Source organism: Melozone crissalis, unplaced genomic scaffold (assembly GCF_028551555.1).
Source record: "Melozone crissalis strain CALT ecotype California unplaced genomic scaffold, PUWL_Pcris_2 ptg000198l_1, whole genome shotgun sequence".
Classification (NCBI taxonomy): Eukaryota; Metazoa; Chordata; class Aves; order Passeriformes; family Passerellidae; genus Melozone; species Melozone crissalis.
The window spans coordinates 2,430,814-2,451,039 of record NW_026535962.1 but is presented as its reverse complement, the minus strand read 5'-3'; the positions used below and the strand labels follow the sequence as shown (position 1 = coordinate 2,451,039).

At 45.7% G+C, this 20,226-nt stretch overlaps 1 protein-coding gene across 1 annotated transcript; it reads left to right on the top strand.

The window, feature by feature from the left end:
* The first annotated feature begins 5,029 nt into the window (after nt 1–5,029).
* On the top strand, nt 5,030–20,128 carry USP49 (ubiquitin specific peptidase 49). The gene is given in 8 exon segments (XM_054293931.1): nt 5,030–5,092; nt 7,331–8,693; nt 10,420–10,624; nt 13,544–13,652; nt 15,174–15,379; nt 18,982–19,130; nt 19,132–19,161; nt 20,114–20,128. Coding segments are annotated over 7 exon segments (2,049 nt in total). The 5' UTR covers nt 5,030–5,092; nt 7,331–7,358.
* The last annotated feature ends 98 nt before the right edge of the window (nt 20,129–20,226 follow it).

Below are 20,226 nucleotides of genomic sequence, written 5' to 3'. Positions count from 1 at the left end.
CTCAATACTTTAAATTTTCAAACTTTAAACTCAATACTTCAGATTTTAAAAACTTCTCCCTTTTCCCTTCTCCCTCTTTCTTTCCCCTTCTCCCTCTTTTTCCCTTCTCCCTCTTTTTCCTCCCTTTTTCTTTTCCCTTCTTCCTCTTTTTCCCTTCTCCCTCTTTCTTTTCCCTTCTCCCTCTTTCTCCTTTTCCCCTCCTTTTCCCTTCTCCCTTCTTTTCCCTTCTTCCTCCTTTTCCCTTTTCCCTCTTTCTTCTCCTTTTTCCCTCTTTTCCCCTTCTCTCTTTGTTTTTCCTTCTCCCTCCTTTTTCCCTTCTCCCTCATTTTCCTCCCTTTTTCTTTTCCCTTCTCCCTCTCTTCCCCTCCCCATCCCTTCTCTTGTAAAGATCTAAGCAGATGAGGAAATAAAGACTTTACAGAGACTCCTTAAAATCAGCTTTTATGGAAAGAAAACAAAAGCAAACCCAAGCGTTAAAGGTGATAATTACAAAGAGCAGAGCTCTGAGTGTTCCTTTCCAGAGCTTTTGCAGCCCAAGGTGTTCATTCCCCATCCCCAAATCAAATCCTGCTGGTGCTCATGGCTTGTCCCATCCCATCCAGTCTGGGGTTTCTGGGGCAGCCCCAGCCCTGTGATCCCTGCCAGCTTCGTTTGGAGCTTTGTTCCCTGTGTTTGCAGTCCTGACTCTCAAACCCTGCTCCCCTTTCATCCCAGCCCTGGGATTGCCACTGGGAGCTGCAGCTGCCTTTGCAATGTGTGAGAATTTATTCCAATTTTTTGTTTTTTCATGGAAAGAGTCAAATCTGAGTCAGCAGGAGAAGTGTTGAATGTGAAGAACTCTGGTGGGTGGAGAATTCACTTTTGAGGAAAAACCTCTCATTCAAGTGGTTTGGGGTTAAACCAACACAATTCCTTCCTACCTAAATTATGGCCTGGATTTGTAAGGAATTATCTGTGGGTACCTGAATTGAAGAGGGGAATATCAAATGCAGCAGCAGTGTTTGCAGTCCTGACTCTCAAACCCTGCTCCCCTTTCATCCCAGCCCTGGGAGCTGCAGCTCTCTGTTCCAGGAGGGGATTGACACAAAAATGTTTGGAAAAGAGAGCAAAACTTCTCTGCTCAGTGCTGGGGCAGCTTTTGCAGGGATTTATTTCACTCTGAGTGTGGGGGGTGCAGCTGCAGTGTGAGAATTTATTCCAATTTTTTGTTTTTTCATGGAAAGAGTCAAAAAATCTGAGTCAGCAGGAGAAATGTTGAATGTGCAGAACTCTGGTGGTGGAGAATTCACTTTTGAGGAAAAACCTCTGATTCAAGTGACACAAACACAAATCCTTCCTGACTCAATGATGGCCTGGATTTGTGAGGGAATTATCTGTGGGTACCTGAATTGAAGAGGGAATATCAAAAATATCAAATGCAGCAGCAGTGTTTGCAGTCCTGACTCTCAAACCCTGCTCCCCTTTCATCCCAGCCCTGGGATTGCCACTGGGAGCTGCAGCTGCCTTTGCAATGTGTGAGAATTTATTCCAATTTTTTGTTTTTTCATGGAAAGAGTCAAAAAATCTGAGTCAGCAGGAGAAATGTTGAATGTGAAGAACTCTGGTGGTGGAGAATTCACTTTTGAGGAAAAACCTCTCATTCAAGTGACACAAACACAAATCCTTCCTGACTCAGTGATGGCCTGGATTTGTGAGGAATTATCTGTGGGTACCTGAATTGAAGAGGGAATATCAAAAATATCAAATGCAGCATCAGAGGGGGTTTTGTGGTTTTGTGGTTTTGTGCTGGGGATTCCTGCATTTGGACATGGCAAAGCTGCTCTGGCAGCTGCCTCAGGGGTTTGGGATCCCTTCCCTTTCCCAGCAGGAAATCTCTGGGCCAGCACAGGAAAAGCCAAAGCAGAAGACAAAAGGCTGCGGATTCATCTCCTGCATTTCTTAATCTTATTCCCTTTTATTTATTTATATTCCTTTTTATTTATTTATATTTTTATTTATTTATATTTTTATTTATTTATTTATATCTTTATTTATTTATATTTTTATTTATTTACATTTTTATTTATATTTTTATTTATTTATATTTTATATATTTATATTATATAAATTTTATACTAAATATACATTTTTATATTTTTATTTTTATATTATTTTTACGTTTTTATTTTTTATTTTAATATGTTTTATTTATTTCTATTTTTATATTATAAAAATATAAATTTATAATAAATAGGCATTTCTATATTTTTATTTTTATATTATTTTTACATTTTAATTTTTATATTAATATATTTTATTTATTTCTATTTTTATATTATAAAAATATATATTTATAATAAATATACATTTTGTATTTATATTTTTATATGTAGATAATTTATTTATTTATATATTCTATTTATTTATATATTTTATTTATTTACATTTTTATATTATATAAACATAAATTTATAATAAATAAGTATATATTTTTATTTTTATATTTATACATTTTATTTATTTATATATTTTATTTATTTATATATTCTATTTATTTCTATTTTTATATTATATAAATACAAATTTATAATAAATATACATTTTATATTTTATGTTTTTATATTTATATATTCATTTATTTATATATTTTATTTATTTACATTTTTATATTATCTAAATATAATTTTATAATAAATATACATTTTTATATTTTTATTTTATATATTTTATTTATCTATATATTTTATTTACATTTTTATATTATATAAATATAAATTTATAATAAATAAATACATTTTTTTATTTTTATATTTATATATTTTATTTATGTATCTATTTTTAAATATATAAATAAATGAAATATATAAATATAAATAAAATATAAATTTTACATTTACTATAGAAATACTAAATATATTTAATATTTAATATTAAATCTATTTAATATAGCAGATCCCCTGGATCTGCTGTGGGAGTGATTTCCTGGGAGAACCCAGCAGCTCTTCCCCTTTGGGAATTGAGGAGAAATTCAATATTTTTTGAAAATTCCACTTCACAGAGCCCATGACCAACCAGCTGTTTGATGAATCCCTAAAAAATTCTGTATTTCAGGCCTGGTTTTTGTTCCAAAGTAAAAATTTGATGTGCTGGGGATCTGCTTTTATTTATTTATATTGATTTTATATTTTTTTATTTTATTTATATTTATTTCTTTATATTTTTTAAATTCCATAGATCTGCTGTGGGCATGATTTCCTGGGAGAACCCAGCAGCTCTTCCCCTTTGGGAATTGAGGAGAAATTAAATATTTCTTGAAAATTCCACTTCACAGAAACAACCTCACCAGCTGTTTGATGAATCCCTAAAAAATTCTGTATTTCAGGCCTGGTTTTTGTTCCAAAATAGAAATTTGATGTGCTGGGGATCTCTTTTCATTTATTTATATAATTTTTTAATTCCCTGGATCTGCTGTGGGCATGATTTCCTGGGAGAACCCAGCAGCTCTTCCCCTTTGGGAACTGAGGAGAAATTCAATATTTTTTGAAAATTCCACTTCACAGAGCCCATGACCAACCAGCTCTTTGATGAATCCCTAAAAAATTCTGTATTTCAGGTCTGTTTTTTATTCCAAAGCAGAAATTTGCTGTGCTGGGGAGGCTGAAGGGTTAAATCCCCCTCGCTGTCGCATATGGCAGTGAGCAGAATCCCAGATGTTGATGATACAACATAATTAGTATTCCTTTATGTAAATGAAGGCTGTCGGTGTTAGCACAGTGTCTGCGCTCCTGCAAGCTGCAATTTCTGCCGCTTGCTCTCACTGAGGTGAAAGATTTGAAATAAAATTTCGTTATTTTTATATCCACACCTGAGGAGGAAAATTATGAGGAAAAATGAGGGAAAAAAGCTCAGGGAGGGGAGAAGGTGAGGAAAAAGGGATTTTTCCAACTTGGAAAAAAGAGACCAAATCAATCCTTTGTTTAAATGAGGATTTCCAAAATCCTTTCCACATGTTGGGGTTTGGGAGGGAGTGAGCCCAGCCCGAGGGGAAAATGGGAATTTCTGATTTAAATCAAATCCTCAGGGGTTCTGTGGGTGCTCAAGTGGCCGCTTGAGCTTTCAGTGCAGTCCAGGAGAAAGAACTGAAGAGCTTTGGGATTTCTCTGAGAGATTCCACCCTCCACAGCAATAATAAACGTGACAATTAAAGCAAATTTGTGTCATTTGGGGCCACTAAAATGCATTTCCTTCACCTGGCCAGCTCCCTGCCCACCCATGCAGGTGAGGGCTCAATCCCTGCCTCAAAACTTTGGCAAATGTTCAGTTTTGCACCTCATAAAATGATGTTTTACCACATTTTCTGTGTGCCAGGCCCCTGTGTAACTAACTTCATTCAGATCTGCTTTTCCATTCTCTGTTTTGTCCCCGTTTTTCTCTCCTCTCTGATTATTCTGTTGCACTTTGCACCTGCCAGCTCCTCATTGCTTCCTTTTTGTTGTTTGAGAAACCACCTAGAACTGAAATTTAACTGAGCACAGCTTTTCTTTTTCTGATCTTTCCCCCTTCTCCTCCCTGTGTCTCTCACCAGGCAATCCAGGCAGCCAAAAATCCAAACTGATCACAGGAGGGGCCACATTTTTTCCTCCTGTTTGTTTTTGATTTTTTTTCTTTTTTACTCCCATTTTTTCCCTCTGCCATATGTTGGGTCATCCACTACAAAAAGCCTCACCATGAAGAGGCTCCATGTGATCAGCAGATTTTTTTTACAAATAAAAAAAAAAAATGAAAGCAGAGAATGGAATGGAATTTTGTGTGTGAGAATTCGGGATGCTGGGGGTAATTGCACAGAATTATTTCTGGCATCAATGAGTTCTGCACTGAGGGGTTAAGGATGCTCCTGCCAGCGTTCCAGGCTTGGTTTCTGTGATCACCAGGATATTTTCCCCCTCTCTCTCTCTCTCTCTCTCTCTCTCCAGGGCTTTGAAGCTGCCTGGCAGTGAGGAATTCCCAAGAATTGAATTCTCCGGGACCGTGGGAGGACGATGGGGATGGGGATGGGGCTGCTGCACGGCCGGGACGCGGCGGGGCCGAGGAGAGGATGTGTGAGCTGCACCCCGTGAGTGCTGGGCCCCAGAGCCTTGGAGGGACTGGGAAAAGGATCCACAACTCACTGGGAATCTTTTATCAAACTGGTGCCTTAAGATTTTAGCTTTTTATACATTTATAATCCTGTATAAATATGTGGCCAAGGAGAGGATGTGTGAGCTGCACCCCGTGAGTGCTGGGCCCCAGAGCCTTGGAGGGTTGGGAAAGGATCCAGAATTCACTGGAGAGCTTCTTTCAAACAAATCTTTTATCAAAAGTTAGGATTTCAGCTTTTCATACATTTAGAATCCTGTAATTCTTCAGTGTATAACTCTAAACTCTGTGGTGAAGGAGAGGATGTGTGAGCTGCGCCCCGTGAGTGCTGAGCCCTCAGAGCCTTGGAGGATTGGGAAAGGGAGCCACAGTTCACTGGGGAGCTTCTGTCAAACCAGTCTTTTATCAGGACTTAGGATTTTAGATCTTCATACATTTATAATCCTGTAATTCTTTAGTGTATAACTCTAGACTCTGTGGTGAAGGAGAGGATGTGTGAGCTGCACCCCATGAGTGCTGAGCCCTCAGAGCCTTGAGGGACTGGGAAAGGATCCACAATTCACTGGGGAGTTTCTATCAAACCAATCTTTTATCAAGATTTAGGATTTTAGCTTCTTATACATTTGTAATCCTGTAATTCTTTAGTAGTGGAGGAGAGGATGTGTGAGCTGCACCCCGTGAGTGCTGAGCCCCAGAGCCTTGGAGGATTGGGAAAGGGAGCCACAGTTCACTGGGGAGCTTCTATCAAACCAATGCCTTCAGATTTTAGCTTTTTATACATTTATCATCCTGTAATTCTTCAGTGTATAACTCTAAACATCATGGTGGAGGAGAAGATGTGTGAGCTGCACCCCGTGAGTGCTGAGCCCCAGAGCCTTGAGGAACTGGGAAAAGGATCCACAATTCACTGGGGATCTTCTGTCAAACTGATCCCTTAGGATTTTAGCTTTTCATACATTTATAATCCTGTATAAATATGTGGCCAAGGAAAGGATGTGTGAGCTGCACCCCGTGAGTAACCTGGCTCTGACCCCTCCTTCTGCCCCAGAGCCTTGGAGGGACTGGGAAAGGAGCCACAGTTCACTGGGGAGCTTCTATCAAACTGATGGCTATTCCTTGTGTTTTATCCCCCCAAGGTTGGGGCAGCAACACCTCCTGTGAGACATGGGTAGATGCAAACAGAAAGAATTTGGGGTGTGCTGTGCAGGGCTAGGAGTCAGATTTGATGATCCTAACCATTCCAATGACCCATCAACAAGATCTCAAATCCGTATCCCAGCTCTTTTCCTTGTTTTTTTTTCCCCCCAAGGTCGGAGCAGCGACTTCTCCTGTGTGACATGGATCGATGCAAAAGTGGGGAATTTGGGATGTCCTGTGCAGGGCCAGGAGTCAAATTTGATGATCTTAGCCCTAACCCTATCCCCTCCCTTCCAATGACCCTACAAGGAGATTTCCAATGCAGGTCACAGCTCTAAAACCCTTTCCCTTGTGTTTTATCCCCCCAAGGTCGGAGCAGCGACTCCTCCTGTGAGACATGGATAGGTACAAATAGGGAGAATTTGGGATGTCCTGTGCCGTACTAGGAGTCAAATTTGATGATCCTAACCATTCCAACGACCCTACAACAAGACCTCAAATCTGTGCCACAGCTCTTTTCCTTGTTTTTTTTCCCCCCCAAGGTCGGAGCAGCGACTCCTTCTGTGAGACATGGATCGATGCAAATGTGGGGAATTTGGGGTGTGCTATGAGGGCCAAGAATCAGATTTGATGATCCTAACCCTTCCAAGTGACCCTACAAGGAGATCTCAAATGCATGTCACAGCTCTAAAACCCTTTTCCTCGTGGTGTTTTGCCCCCAAGGTTGGATCAGCAGCACGTCCTGTGTGACGTAGACAGATGCAAATGTGGGGAATTTGGAATATCATGTGCAGGACTAGGAGTCAGATTTGATGATCCTAACCCTCCCAATGACCCATCAACAAGATCTCAAATCCGTATCCCAGCTCTTTTCCTTGTTTTTTTTCTCCCCCAAGGTCGGAGCAGCGACTCCTCCTGGGTGACATGGATCAATGCAAATGTGGGGAATTTGGGATGTCCTGTGCAGGGCCAGGAGTCAGATTTGATGATCCTAACCCTTCCAATGACCCTACAAGGAGATTTCCAATGCATGCCAACAGCTCTAAAACCCTTTCCCTTGTGTTTTATCCGCCCCAAGGTCGGAGCAGCGACTCCTCCTGTGAGACATGGATCGATGCAAACATGTGGGGCGGCTACGACTCGCCCAGGACCACTCGATCCTGAACCCCCAGAAGTGGCAGTGCGTGGACTGCCACACCACCGAGTCCCTCTGGGCCTGCCTCAAGTGCTCGCACGTGGCGTGCGGGCGCTACATCGAGGAGCACGCCCTGAGGCACTTCCAGGAGAGCCGGCACCCCTTGGCCATGGAGGTGCACGAGCTCTACGTCTTCTGTTACCTCTGCCAGGATTATGTCCTCAACGACAACCCCGAGGGTGACCTGAAGCTGCTGAGGAGCTCGCTGTCGGCCATCAAGGGCCAGCGGAGCGGGAGGACGCTGCGCTCCACGGCGCTGGCCGAGGATGCCTGGAGGAGGAGGAGCCCTCAGGGCCAGTCCCAGATGCTGACGGCGCTGTGGCACCGGCGCCAGGCCCTGCTGGCGAGGGCTCTGCGCACCTGGTTCCACAGGAGCTCCCGGGGACAGCTGAAATTGAAGGAGAAGAAGCAGATGGAGGAGCTGGAGAGGAAGAAGGAGGCGGCTCGGCAGCGGCGGCGCGAGATGAAGAGGCAGCTCCTGGAGGAGCTGGCCAGCGCTCCCCCCAGGAAGAGCGCCAGGCTGCTGTCCCACGTGCACAGGGAGAGCTTGATCCCAAGGAAATTCAGGGAGGTGGCCGCAGCTTCCCCTACCTCAAGGCAGAGATTGAAGCAGTTCTACTCCATCCGCCGGCAGCCCCTGATGACGCCCGGGGTGACGGGGCTGAGGAACCTGGGCAACACTTGCTACATGAACTCCATCCTGCAGGTGCTCAGCCACCTCCAGAAGTTCAGAGAATGTTTCTTGACTCTTGATCTCTGTGAAACAGAAGAACTTTTAGCTAAAACTGTGAACGGGAGGGCCAGGATGCCGGGCAGGCTGGCGAACGGAGCCGCCGCCAACGAGCCGGGGAAGCCTGACAAGGTTCAGAGCTCCCCGGGCGCCTTGAACGGCGGCTCCTCCATCAGCCGCAGCCTGGAGCTGATCCAGCCCAAGGAGCCCAGCTCCAAGCACATCTCCCTGTGCCACGAGCTGCACACCCTGTTCAGGGTGATGTGGTCTGGCAAGTGGGCCCTGGTGTCGCCCTTTGCCATGCTGCACTCCGTGTGGAGCCTGATCCCCGCCTTCCGCGGCTACGACCAGCAGGACGCGCAGGAGTTCCTGTGCGAGCTCCTGGACAAGGTGCAGCAGGAGCTCGAGTCCGAGGGCAGCCGGCGCAGGATCCTCATCCCCTTCTCGCAGAGGAAGCTCACCAAGCAGGTCCTCAAGGTGGTCAACACCATCTTCCACGGGCAGTTGCTCAGCCAGGTATGGGGTTGCTTTTCTGCAGGGATCACTTGGAGCTGTTCACACCAAGGAGCTCTGCGCGTTGAGGATCCCATTTAGGAGTCTTGTAGGAGTTCCCAATTCCTGAGGAAAAAATCCCTTGAGTTGCCACCATTTCCATCCTTGGAAATGCACAAATTTAGCAGAAATTCGCTTCAGTTATGCCACTTCTGGATGAAACCTACACGAGCACAGAAGTCTTGAGCCCCTGGTTTTAGGATTTGAATGTCTTTAGTCCTGAGGTTTTAGGGTTTGAATCTGTTTAGTCCTGAGGTTTTAGGCAAAGGCTCTGCACGTTGAGGATCCCATTTAGGAGTCTCTTAGGAGTTCCCAATTCCTGAGGAAGAAATCCCTTGAGTTGCCACCGTTTCCATCCTTGTCACATTTAGCAGAAATTCATTTCAGTTGTGCCACTTCTGGATGAGACCTGTACAGGTACAGGAATCCTGAGCCCCTCATTTTAGGGTTTGAATGTGTTTAGTCCTGAGGTTTTAGGCAAAGGCATGTTGAGGATCTGAGGGCAGCCGGCGCAGGATCCTCATCCCCTTCTCGCAGAGGAAGCTCACCAAGCAGGTCCTCAAGGTGGTCAACACCATCTTCCACGGGCAGTTGCTCAGCCAGGTATGGGGTTGCTTTTCCAGTTGGAGCTGTTCACACCGAGGAGCAAAAGCTCTGCATGTTGAGGATCCCATTGAGGAGTCTCTTAGGAATTCCCAATTCCTGAGGAAAAAAATCCCTTGAATTTCCACCATTTCCATCCTTGGAAATGCACAAATTTAGCAGAAATTCGCTTCAGTTATGCCACTTCTGGATGAAACCTACACGAGCATAGAAGTCCTGAGCCCCTGGTTTTAGGGTTTGAATGTCTTTAGTCCTGAGGTTTTAGGCTTTGAATGTGTTTTTAAAGGTGCCTTTGCATTTTTTATGCCCCCTTTCCTTGTGTTTTTTGCCTCCCAAGGTTGGAGCAGCGACTCCTCCTGTGAGACATGGATAGATGTAAATCTAGGGAATTTGGGGTGTCCTGTGCAGGGCCAGGAGTCAGATCTGATGATCCTAACCCTTCCAATCAAACCCCTTTCCAATGACCCTACAATGAGATTTCAAATCCATGTCACAGCTCTAAAATCTTTTTCCTTGTGGTTTTTTCCCTCCAAAGTTGGAGCAGCAGCACCTCCTGTGGGACATGGGTAGATGGAAACGTGGGGAATTTGATGATCATTTTGTCCTCCTTCCAATTGGGGTTATCCCATGACCCTATAAAAAGATTTCAAATGTGTGTTACAGCACTAAATCCTTTTCCTTGTGGTTTTTTGCCTCCCAAGGTTGGAGCAGCAACTCCTCCTGTGAGCCATGGGTGGATGCAAATGTGGGGAATTTGAGGTGTGCTGTGCATGGCCAGGAGCCAGATTTGATGATTTTAACCCTTCCAATGACCCTACAAGGAGATTTCAAATGAGTGTCACAGCTCTAAAATCCTTTTCCTTGTGGTTTTTGCCTCCCATGGTCGAAGCAGTGACACCTGTGAGACAGGGATGGATGCAAATGTGGGGAATTTGGGGTGTCCTGTGCAGGGCCAGATTTGGTGACCCTTTTGTCCTTCTAGTTGATGAAAACCTAACGTCCCCAAGCTGTGAGAGCATTCCCTGCGTTTCAGTTCCACCCCACAGCCAGCTCTGTGTGTCCCTGTGTCCCCGTGTCCCTGTCCCAGGTCACCTGCAGGACGTGCAACTACAAATCCAACACCGTGGAGCCCTTCTGGGACCTGTCCCTGGAGTTCCCCGAGCGCTACCACGCCCTGGAGAAGGGGATCCTGCCCGAGCCCCAGGCCGAGTGCCTGCTCACCGAGATGTTGGCCAAGTTCACCGAGACCGAGGCCCTGGAGGGGAGGATCTACGCCTGTGACCAGTGCAACAGTGAGTGCCAGGGTGGGCTCAGGATGTGGGCAGCACCCATGGGAGTACCCAGGACCCTCAGGGTGGGCACAGGACATGGGCAGCACCTTCCTGAGTGACCAGAACCATCAGGGTGGGCACAGGATGTGAACAGCACCTCCATGAGTGAACAGGGCCTTCAGGGTCGGCACAGGACATGGGCAGCACCCACAGGAGTGATCAGGACCCTCAGGGTGGGCACAGGTTCTGGGCAGCAGCTCCATGAGTGCCCAGGACCCTCAGGGTGGGCAGAGGATATGGGCAGCACCCACAGGAGGGTCCAGGACTGTCAGAGTGGGCATAGGACATGGGGAAGCACTCACAGCAGTGCCCAGGACCCTCAGGGTGGGCACAGCACCCATGGCAGTGACCAGTGCCCTCAGGGTGGGCGCAGCACCCTCAGGGCAGGCACAGCATTCACAGGGAGGGCACAGCATCCACAGGGTGGGCACAGCACCCAGGGCAGTGCCCAGGACCTTCAGGGTGGGCACAGCACCCTCAGAGTGGGCACGGCACCCTCAGGGAAGTGCCCATCACCCTCAGGATGGGCACGGCAACCATGACAGTGACCAGCACCCTCAGGGTGGGCACAACACCCTCTGGGCAGACACAGCACCCTCAGGGTGGGGGATACAGCAGCACCCTCGAGGTGGATACAACATGCAGGGGACCCTGCCCGAGCCCCAGGCCGAGTGCCTGCTCACCGACATGTGGGCCAAGTTCACCGAGACCGAGGCCCTGGAGGGGAGGATCTACGCCTGTGACCAGTGCCACAGTGAGTGCCACCAGGCCCGGCACTGTGACCAGTGCCACAGTGAGTGCCACCAGGCCTGGAGTGCCACAGTGAGTGCCACCAGGCCTGGCACTGTGACCAGTGCCACAGTGAGTGCCACCAGGCCTGGAGTGCCACAGTGAGTGCCACCAGGCCCGGCACTGTGACCAGTGCCACAGTGAGTGCCACCAGGCCTGGCACCATGACCGGTGCCACAGTGAGTGCCACCAGGCCTGGCACCGTGACCAGTGCAACAGTGAGTGCCACCAGGCCTGGCACTGTGAGCAGTGCCACAGTGAATGCCACCAGGCCTGGACTGCCACAGTGAGTGCCACCAGGCCCGGCACTGTGACCAGTGCCACAGTGAGTGCCACCAGGCCTGGAGTGCCACAGTGAGTGCCACCAGGCCTGGCACCGTGCCCAGTGCCACAGTGAGTGCCACCAGGCCTGGAGTGACACAGTGAGTGCCACCAGGCCTGGCACTGTGCCCAGTGCCACAGTGAGTGCCACCAGGCCTGGAGTGCAACAGTGAGTGCCACCAGGCCTGGCACCGTGCCCTGCCAGGGACGCCCCTGCAGGGCTGGCAAACAGAGCTGGGATAAATCCTGAGCCACAGATTGGGAGGGTTCAGCTTCGGCTTAACTCGGTTTGCTTTGATTCTCTGGGAGGAAAAAGAAATTTAATTTATTTATTTATTTATTTATTATTAATTTATACTTTGGAATTAAAATGGCTGAGGAATTCTGAGTGGCTTTTAAGGAATTCTGAATGGCTGAGGAATTCTAGCTCACTAAGAGATTTTAAATTGCTTTAAGGAACATCTGAATGACTTTTAAGGAATTCTAAATGATTTTTAAGGAATTCTGAATGACTTTTAAGGAATTTAAACAGCTGAGGAATTCTTAAGTGACTTGTAAAGGAATTCTGAATTACTTTTAAGGAATTCTAAATGATTTTTAAGGAATTCTAAATGGCTTTAAAGGAATTCTGAATGGCTTTTGAGGGATTCTGAATGACGTTTAAGGAATTCTAAATTTTTTTTTAAGGAATTCCGAATGGCAGGGGAATTCTAGCTCACTAAGATTTTAATTTGCTTTTAAGGAGTTCTGAATGATTTTAAAGGAATTCGGAATGATTTGTAAGGAATTCTGAATGATTTTTAAGGAATTCTAGATTATTTTTAAGGAATTCTGAATGATTTGTAAGGAATTCTGAATGGCTTTCAAGGAATTCTAAGTGGCTGAGGAATTCTACTTTTAAGGAATTCTGAATGGCTTTTGAGGGATTCTGAATGACTTTTAAGGAATTTAAACAGCTGAGGAATTCTTAAGTGACTTGTAAAGGAATTCTGAATAACTTTTAAGGAATTCTGAGTGACTTTTAAGGAATTCTGAGTAACTTTTAAGGAATTCTGGATGACTTTAAGGAATTCTGAATGATTTTTAAGGAATTCTGAGTGACTTTTAAGGAATTTAAACAGCTGAGGAATTCTTAAGTGACTTGTAAAGGAATTCTGAATAACTTTTAAGGAATTCTGGATGACTTTAAGGAATTCTGAATGATTTTTAAGGAATTCTGAGTGACTTTTAAGGAATTTAAATGGCTCAGGAAGCATTTCCAGCTGGAAAGAGTCAATGAAAAGGCCCCAAGTGCCAGGAGCAGTGAGGGCGCCGCTGCAGGAGCTGGGGCTGCACAAATCCAATTAACAGGTGCTGTGCTAATTGGGATCTCTGGCAGCCACCTGGCCCCTTCTGCTGTTCCTGGGAGGAAGAGGAGGGAGGAATTCTTCCTCTTTTCCAGCTTTTGCTGTTGCTAGGAGCATTTAAAAAATGCTGCTGTGAGAAGCTCAAAGCAGCAGAGAGAATAAAATATGGAATATTTGTGAGGTTTTGCTTGGAGTTCTGCAGCCCAGGAAATCTTTGGCTCAACATCCCAACAGGAAAAAAACTCCGATTTTTCACTCAGAGGCGACAAATATTTGTGTGATGAGGAGACAGAAATTCTGAAATTTATTCCATGCTGGAAAAAAAAATAAAGATTTCACCCTGTGCTGGTTTTTTCTCTTTGGGGAATTAATTAATCCTGATAATCTTTGCTTTTGGGGGGGTTTTGGGGTTTGTTTTTGGCAGGCAAACGGCGAAAATCTTCTCCCAAACCTCTTGTTCTGAGTGAAGCTAAGAAGCAGTTGCTGATCTACAGACTACCTCAGGTCCTCCGGCTGCACCTTAAACGCTTCAGGTGAGGAAATTTTGGGGGAAAAAATGTCCAAAAATTTGCCTTTAAATACCCTCAGTTGCTGCTAAAATCAGCTGTGTAACTTCTGAGCTGTCACATTTGTGAAACCCCCACATCTTGCCCATTTGCAGGGTTTTTTTCTGTCACAATTTAATATTTTGTGCATTTAATTCTTAATTTTTTCGGGTTTTAATCGAGTTTGCAGGCAGCTTGGAAGGAGAGGTCAGTAAGCTGAGTGGAAGGTGGGAGATTGAGAGAATTCAATGCCAATATTGGTGTTTACCTGGGGAACAGAAAGCAGAAAAAGCTGAAAATATGAGGAAAAGTCTCTGCAGTGCTTAGGGTGGGTCTGGGGGGGTTTATGGGTAGCACTGAGGGTTTTAAGGGTGGTCAGAGGAGAAATCTGGCTCAAAAATATCCCACCTAAAATAAAAATTATCAGTGGCAGGGGGAGACCCCACCTAAAATAAAAACTATCAATGGCAAAGGGAGATTTTGGGGTGAAACCTCTGAATTTGGTGACACTGAGCACCCTGAATGTGGGATTTGTGTGTTTGGGGGATTCCTGCAGCTTTTGGGGCAAAAGCCCCGGATTTGGTGAGGCTGAGCACCCTGAGTGTGGAATTTGTTGGGAGGGGAGGTTCCTGAAGGAGATTTTGGGGTGAAACCCCTGGATTTGGTGACACTGAGCACCCTGAATGTGGGCTTGGTGTGTTTGGGGTTCCTGCAAGGGATTTTGGGGTGAAACCTCCGGATTTGGTTCTGCTGAGCACCCTGGGTGTGGGATTTGTCTTTGGAGGGGTTCCTGCAGGAGATTTTGGTTCAAACCCCTCAGATTTGGTTCTGCTGAGCACCCTGAGTTTGGACTTCGTGAGTTTGGGGTTCCTGTAGGAGATTTTGGTTCAAACCCCTCAGATTTGGTTCTGCTGAGCACCCTGAATGTGGGATTTGTGTGTTTTGGGTTCCTGCAAGCGATTTTGAGGCAAAAAACCCAGATTTGGTTCTGCCAAGCACCTTGAGTGTGGGATTTGTGTGTTTGGGGTTCCTGTAGGAGATTTTGAGGCAAACCCCCCGGATTTGGTTCTGCTGAGCACCCTGAGTGTGGGATTTATGTGTTTGGGGGGTTCCTGCAGGGAATTTTGGTTCCAATTCCCAGATTTGGTTCTGCTGAGCACCCTGAGTACGGGATTTGTGTATGTGGGGCATTCCTGCAGGGGATTTTGGTTCAAACCCCCAGATTTGGTTCTGCTGAGCACCCTGAATGTGGAATTTGTGTGTTTGGGGTTCCTGCAAGGGATTTTGGGGTGAAACCTCTGGATTTGGTGACGCTGAGTACTCTAAGTTTGGACTTCGTGTGTTTTGGGTTCCTGTAGGAGATTTTGATTCAAACCCCCCAGATTTGGTTCTGCTGAGCACCCTGGGTGCGGGCTTTGTGTGTTTGGTGGGTTTTTATTGGGAATTTTGACTCAACCCCCCCAGATTTGGTTCTGCCGAGCCCCCTGAGCCCGGGCTTTGTGTTTGCAGGTGGTCTGAGCGCAATCACCGCGAGAAGATCGGGGTCCACGTCCTCTTTGAGCAGGTATTAAACATGGAACCTTACTGCTGCAGGGACTCCCTGGCCTCCCCTGGCACAGACTGCTGTGTCTATGACCTGTCAGCTGTGGTGATGCATCACGGGAAGGGCTTTGGCTCAGGACACTACACAGCCTATTGCTACAACACGGAGGGAGGTGCGTGAGCTGGCCCGGGCAAATCCCCCTCAAACCTCTCCCCTTCCTCCCTTCCCTTGGATTTTCCCTCCCTGTCCCGTTCCCGGCTGGTTTTGATGGCCTGGAAAGGCTCGGGGTGGCCTTGGGGCAGCCCACGCTCCAAAGGACCAAAGGAGTCTTCAGGTTTTTTTCTCAGTCTTCAGTGTTTCTTTTATTATTATTATTATTATTATTATTATTATTATTATTATTATTATTATTAATATTATTATTATTGTTATTAATAATAATTTTTAATTATTATAAATATTAATTATAATTATTATTATAATTTATTATTAATTCTTGATTAATTAATTATTATTAATTTTTATCTACAAGATTTTCTCCCGGCCCGACAGAGCACAGCACGTCAGCCATGAGCACACTGAGAGCCCTCGGGGCGGTCACTTATCGTTATACCCAAAACTACCTATAAGATATTTACCTTTTCTCCCCAATACCTTTCACCCTTATTGACAAGTTGTCCTGGTTTAGGGCAAATTTGTTAAAGAATCTCCAAAGGGGGCCCCTCCAGAAAGGAAAACCCGCATGGCCCCTCCCCACAACCAGTTCGGGAAAAAATTCCTTGGAGAGAGGTGGAAAGAACCTGTTTATTTCAGGCCCAGCACCCCCCAGCACACAAAATGAACAATACCAGCTGACACCGCTCTGAGAAAGGTGACAAAATCAGAAAGTCTCTCTCGGGGGTGGTTGCTCTGCTCTCAGTCCCTCCGGCGCTGGGGCAGCGGCTGCAGCCAAATGGTGCCAACCCTCGGTGTTCCCAGTCCCAGTCCGGAGCAGGTCCAGATGGTCACAGGAACAGGAGAGGAGAAACAGTCCGGTATTACAGTGTCCTGTGTGGGTCGCTGGGGGTGAGAGATGGACGAGACTCTTGTTTCTTGATCAGAAGGCTGGATTTATTGATATATGATATATAATACATTATAACTATACTAAATAGAAATAAAGAGAGAAGTTGCAGAGGCTGCTAAGCTAAGCTAAGAATGAAAGAATCTATAACAAAGTTGTGTCCAGGGATTCTGTCCCCAGCTTGCTCCTGTGATTGGCCCTTAATTATAAACATGGGAACACGAACCAATCACCGGTGCATCCCATTGCATTTCACAGCAGCTCATAACAATTGTTTACATTCTCTTTCTGGGGGCCCTTGCTTCCCAGAAAACGAACAAGTCCCAAAGAAAGGATTTCTGTGAAAAAATGTCTGCGACAGTCTGGGAAGGAATTTGGACTGTTTAGCTAAACTAGCTAATAAGCAGAAGCAAAAGCAGAGCAGAAGCAAGAGCAGAAAAGGGAGCAAGCAAAGCAGCAAGCTGAAAGCAAGAAGTGAAAAACAGCCCTATGTACTGTTCGTCTCTGTGTCCCTGATAAGAGAAACCCAAACAAAACTTCCACTCTCCAGAGCCGGTCTTAAAGGCACAGAACAGATGAATGGGAATACAAACATCATAACGTCACCCCCACACAAGTGCACTTTTAGTAAGAACCAATCCCAAAGTGCCACCACCACCACAGAAGATGGAGGCCAAGAAGGAGAAGAAGGAGGACAGGACACGCCCCAATTCCTCCATCTTGTCTCTCTAGAACCCCCCTGGACTGAAATTCTAAAATCTGTGTTTCACACTATAATTAACCTATCAACTGGAGTATGAATCCCAATATTACCAGTTAGATGGTGCCTGGGCCAGTCTGACCCTCGCTGCTGGGCCAAAGGCAGCAGCTGTGGTGTGTCACCCCAGAGACACCTTTGGCTTGCTGGAGATTGCAGCTGGGCACTGAACAAGTCCAGGCTTGTCAGGAACTCCGTTTGCCTCAGGAGGAAAGCTTCAGGCGATGGTGAAGAGGAAAGGACATGGGTTCTGCTGGAGGGTTTATATCCAGAGGTTTATTCCATGGTCACAGAGGTCTGAATGTGGGCAACTGCTCCAACAGAATCACGACCGCATGGTCTGATTCACCTTTTAAGCTCGGGGACAGGGGGAGGGGAGGGACGGATGATCACCAACCAGGTGGAAGGGGCAGGGTCTCAAGGGACCAGGGACACCCAGACAGGCCAATGACCCCCAGGCCTGAGGGGCATCCTTTGGACTTGACCAACCACAGACGCCTTGCTGGAATGTTCAGCCTGATTGACAGGACTCACTCAGCAAGGGGGCGAGGGGGAAGAGGTACAGGCACACCTGGGAGGTGACCTGGGAGTCTAAAATGGGACATTACAGCACACCGCAACACCCATCCCTTCACCACCGATCCCCGTGGGATCCTCCCATCCTCACACAGGTGTCGTCTCCTGTGCAGGATCAAAGTCCAACCACCAAACACTTCTGGCCACGTTCCAGGACCCCCGAGCCCCCCAAGGGTTGTGTTGGTGACTCTGCACATCGGGACTGCTGTGCTGAGATCCCACACCTCCCTTGAATCCTCCCCCAAAATTCCCCTTCCTTGGCATCCACTCCTTGCCCTTCAGTAGTTTGTTTTCCCTGTGTATTCTTATTTTTTTTATATATTTTTTTAAGCATTTATTTTTGCTTTTTTATTTTAATTTTTTTTTTTTTTTTTCCCTGGGAATGGTGGGAATTCTTCATTCTGCCCAAGCTGCTGCAGCTGGGTTTGCTCAGGATCCTGGGGGTTCAGATGAACAGAAAGGGTTTTGAGGGTGGAAAAAACGGGAACTATTCATGAGCAACATCCGCAGGGGGCTGGGAGATCCCAGCAGCTGCACCAGGACAGGCTCTGCCTCCCTGGGCCACAAATTGGGAATTTTTGGCTGCCTAATTCAGCTTTTGGGCTGATTAAATCATGATTTGATATTTGTAAAATTATATTTTAAAAATTATATTTAATATTATGTATTTTTAAATTACATTAAAAATTCTATTTTAAAATTCTATTTAAAAATTCTATTTTTGGCTGCCTAATTGAGCTTTTGGGCTGATGATATGATGATTTGATATTTGTAAAACACGCCAAAAATTATATATTTTAAATTATATATTTTTATATTATATTGAAAACTACATTTTAAAATTATATTTCAAACTATACTTTAAAATGATATTAAAAACTTTATTTAATTTATATTTAAATATTTAAATAATATACTATTTATAATATATTATATTTATATAATACTATACTATAATGTATTTAAGCAATTGTATTAAATTTATATTTATATTAAAATTAAGTATTATATATTTATATGTAAGTATTATATATTAATATGTATATATTATATTATATTATATATTAATATGTAAGTATTATATATTTATATAATACTACTATAATGTATTTAAGCAATTGTATTACATTTATATTTATATTAAAATTATACTTATTAAAAATATAATTAAAATTATATTAAAATTATACTTATTAAAAATATAATTAAAATTATATTAAAATTATATTAAAATTGTATTTAAAATTAAATTAAAGCCATTTTCCAGCTTACAGGAAAAGCCAGAGGTGCCCTTTCTCCTGTGGATGTTTCCTGTGAGCAGTTCCAAGATGAAAAGGGATCCAGCCTCAGCTCAAAGGATTTTTCCCCTTTTTTGCAGGATTTTGGGTGCACTGCAATGACTCCAGGCTGAATGTATGCAGTGTGGAGGAGGTGTGCCAGACCCAGGCCTACATCCTCTTCTACACTCAGAGAACGCTGCAGGACAGAGCGGGAATGCCACAGAAACGGCTCCAAACTCAGGTGTTTGCCACCCAGAACCAGTGACAAGGACACACGAGTGACATTGCCACCAGGGGAAACGCTCCCGGCTGCTTTGGGGACTTCTGGGGTTCAACTTGCCCTGATTGGGGGGGAAACTGCAGGAAATGGGGTCAGGGCAGGGATGGGAACAGGGCAGGAATGGGATCAGGGATGGAATCGGGGCAGGGATGGGATCGGGCCAGGGATGGGATCAGGGCAGGAATGGGATCAGGGATGGGATCGGGGCAGGAGTGGGATCAGGGGTCATGGCAGGGAAGGGATGGGACCAGGGATGGGATCAGAGCAGGAATGGGATGGGGCAGGGATGGGATTGGGGCAGGAATGGGATCAGGGATCATGGCAGGGATGGGATCATGGCAGGGATGGGATCATGGCAGGGATAGGATGGGGCAGGAGTGGGATCAGGAATGGGACCACAGCTTGCATGGGGTCAGGGCAGGAGTGGGATCAAAGCAGGGATGGAATTGGGGTGGGAGTGGGATGGGGCAGGAATGGGAACAGGGCAGGAATGGGATCAGGGATGGGTTCAGGGAGGAATGGGATCAGAGTAGGGATGGGATTGGGGCAGGAGTGGAATCAGGGATGGGATCAGGGCAGGAATGGGATGGGATGGGGCAGGAATGGGATCATGGCTGGAATGGGATCATGGCTGGAATGGGATCATGGCTGGAATGGGGTCAGGGCAGGGATGGAGTCAGGGATCAGAGCAGGGATGAAATCAGAGCAGGGATTGGGTTCAGGGCAGGAATGGGATCAGGGATCAGGGCAGGAATGGGATGGGGCAGGAATGGGATCAGGGCAGGAGTGGGATTAGAGATGAGAGCAGGAATGGGAGAGCAGGGATGGGATCAGAGCACAGCCTGGAGTTCCATCCCTGGCTGGATTTCAGTTCCATCCCAGGATGGATTTCAGTTCCATCCCAGGCTGGATTTCCCTGATTTCCATCCCAGGCTGGATTTCCATCCCAGGCTGGATTTCCCTGATTTCCATCCCAGGCTGGATTTCCCTGGGTTTCCATCCCAGGCTGGATTTCCCTGGATTTCCATCCCAGGCTGGATTTCCATCCCAGGCTGGATTTCCC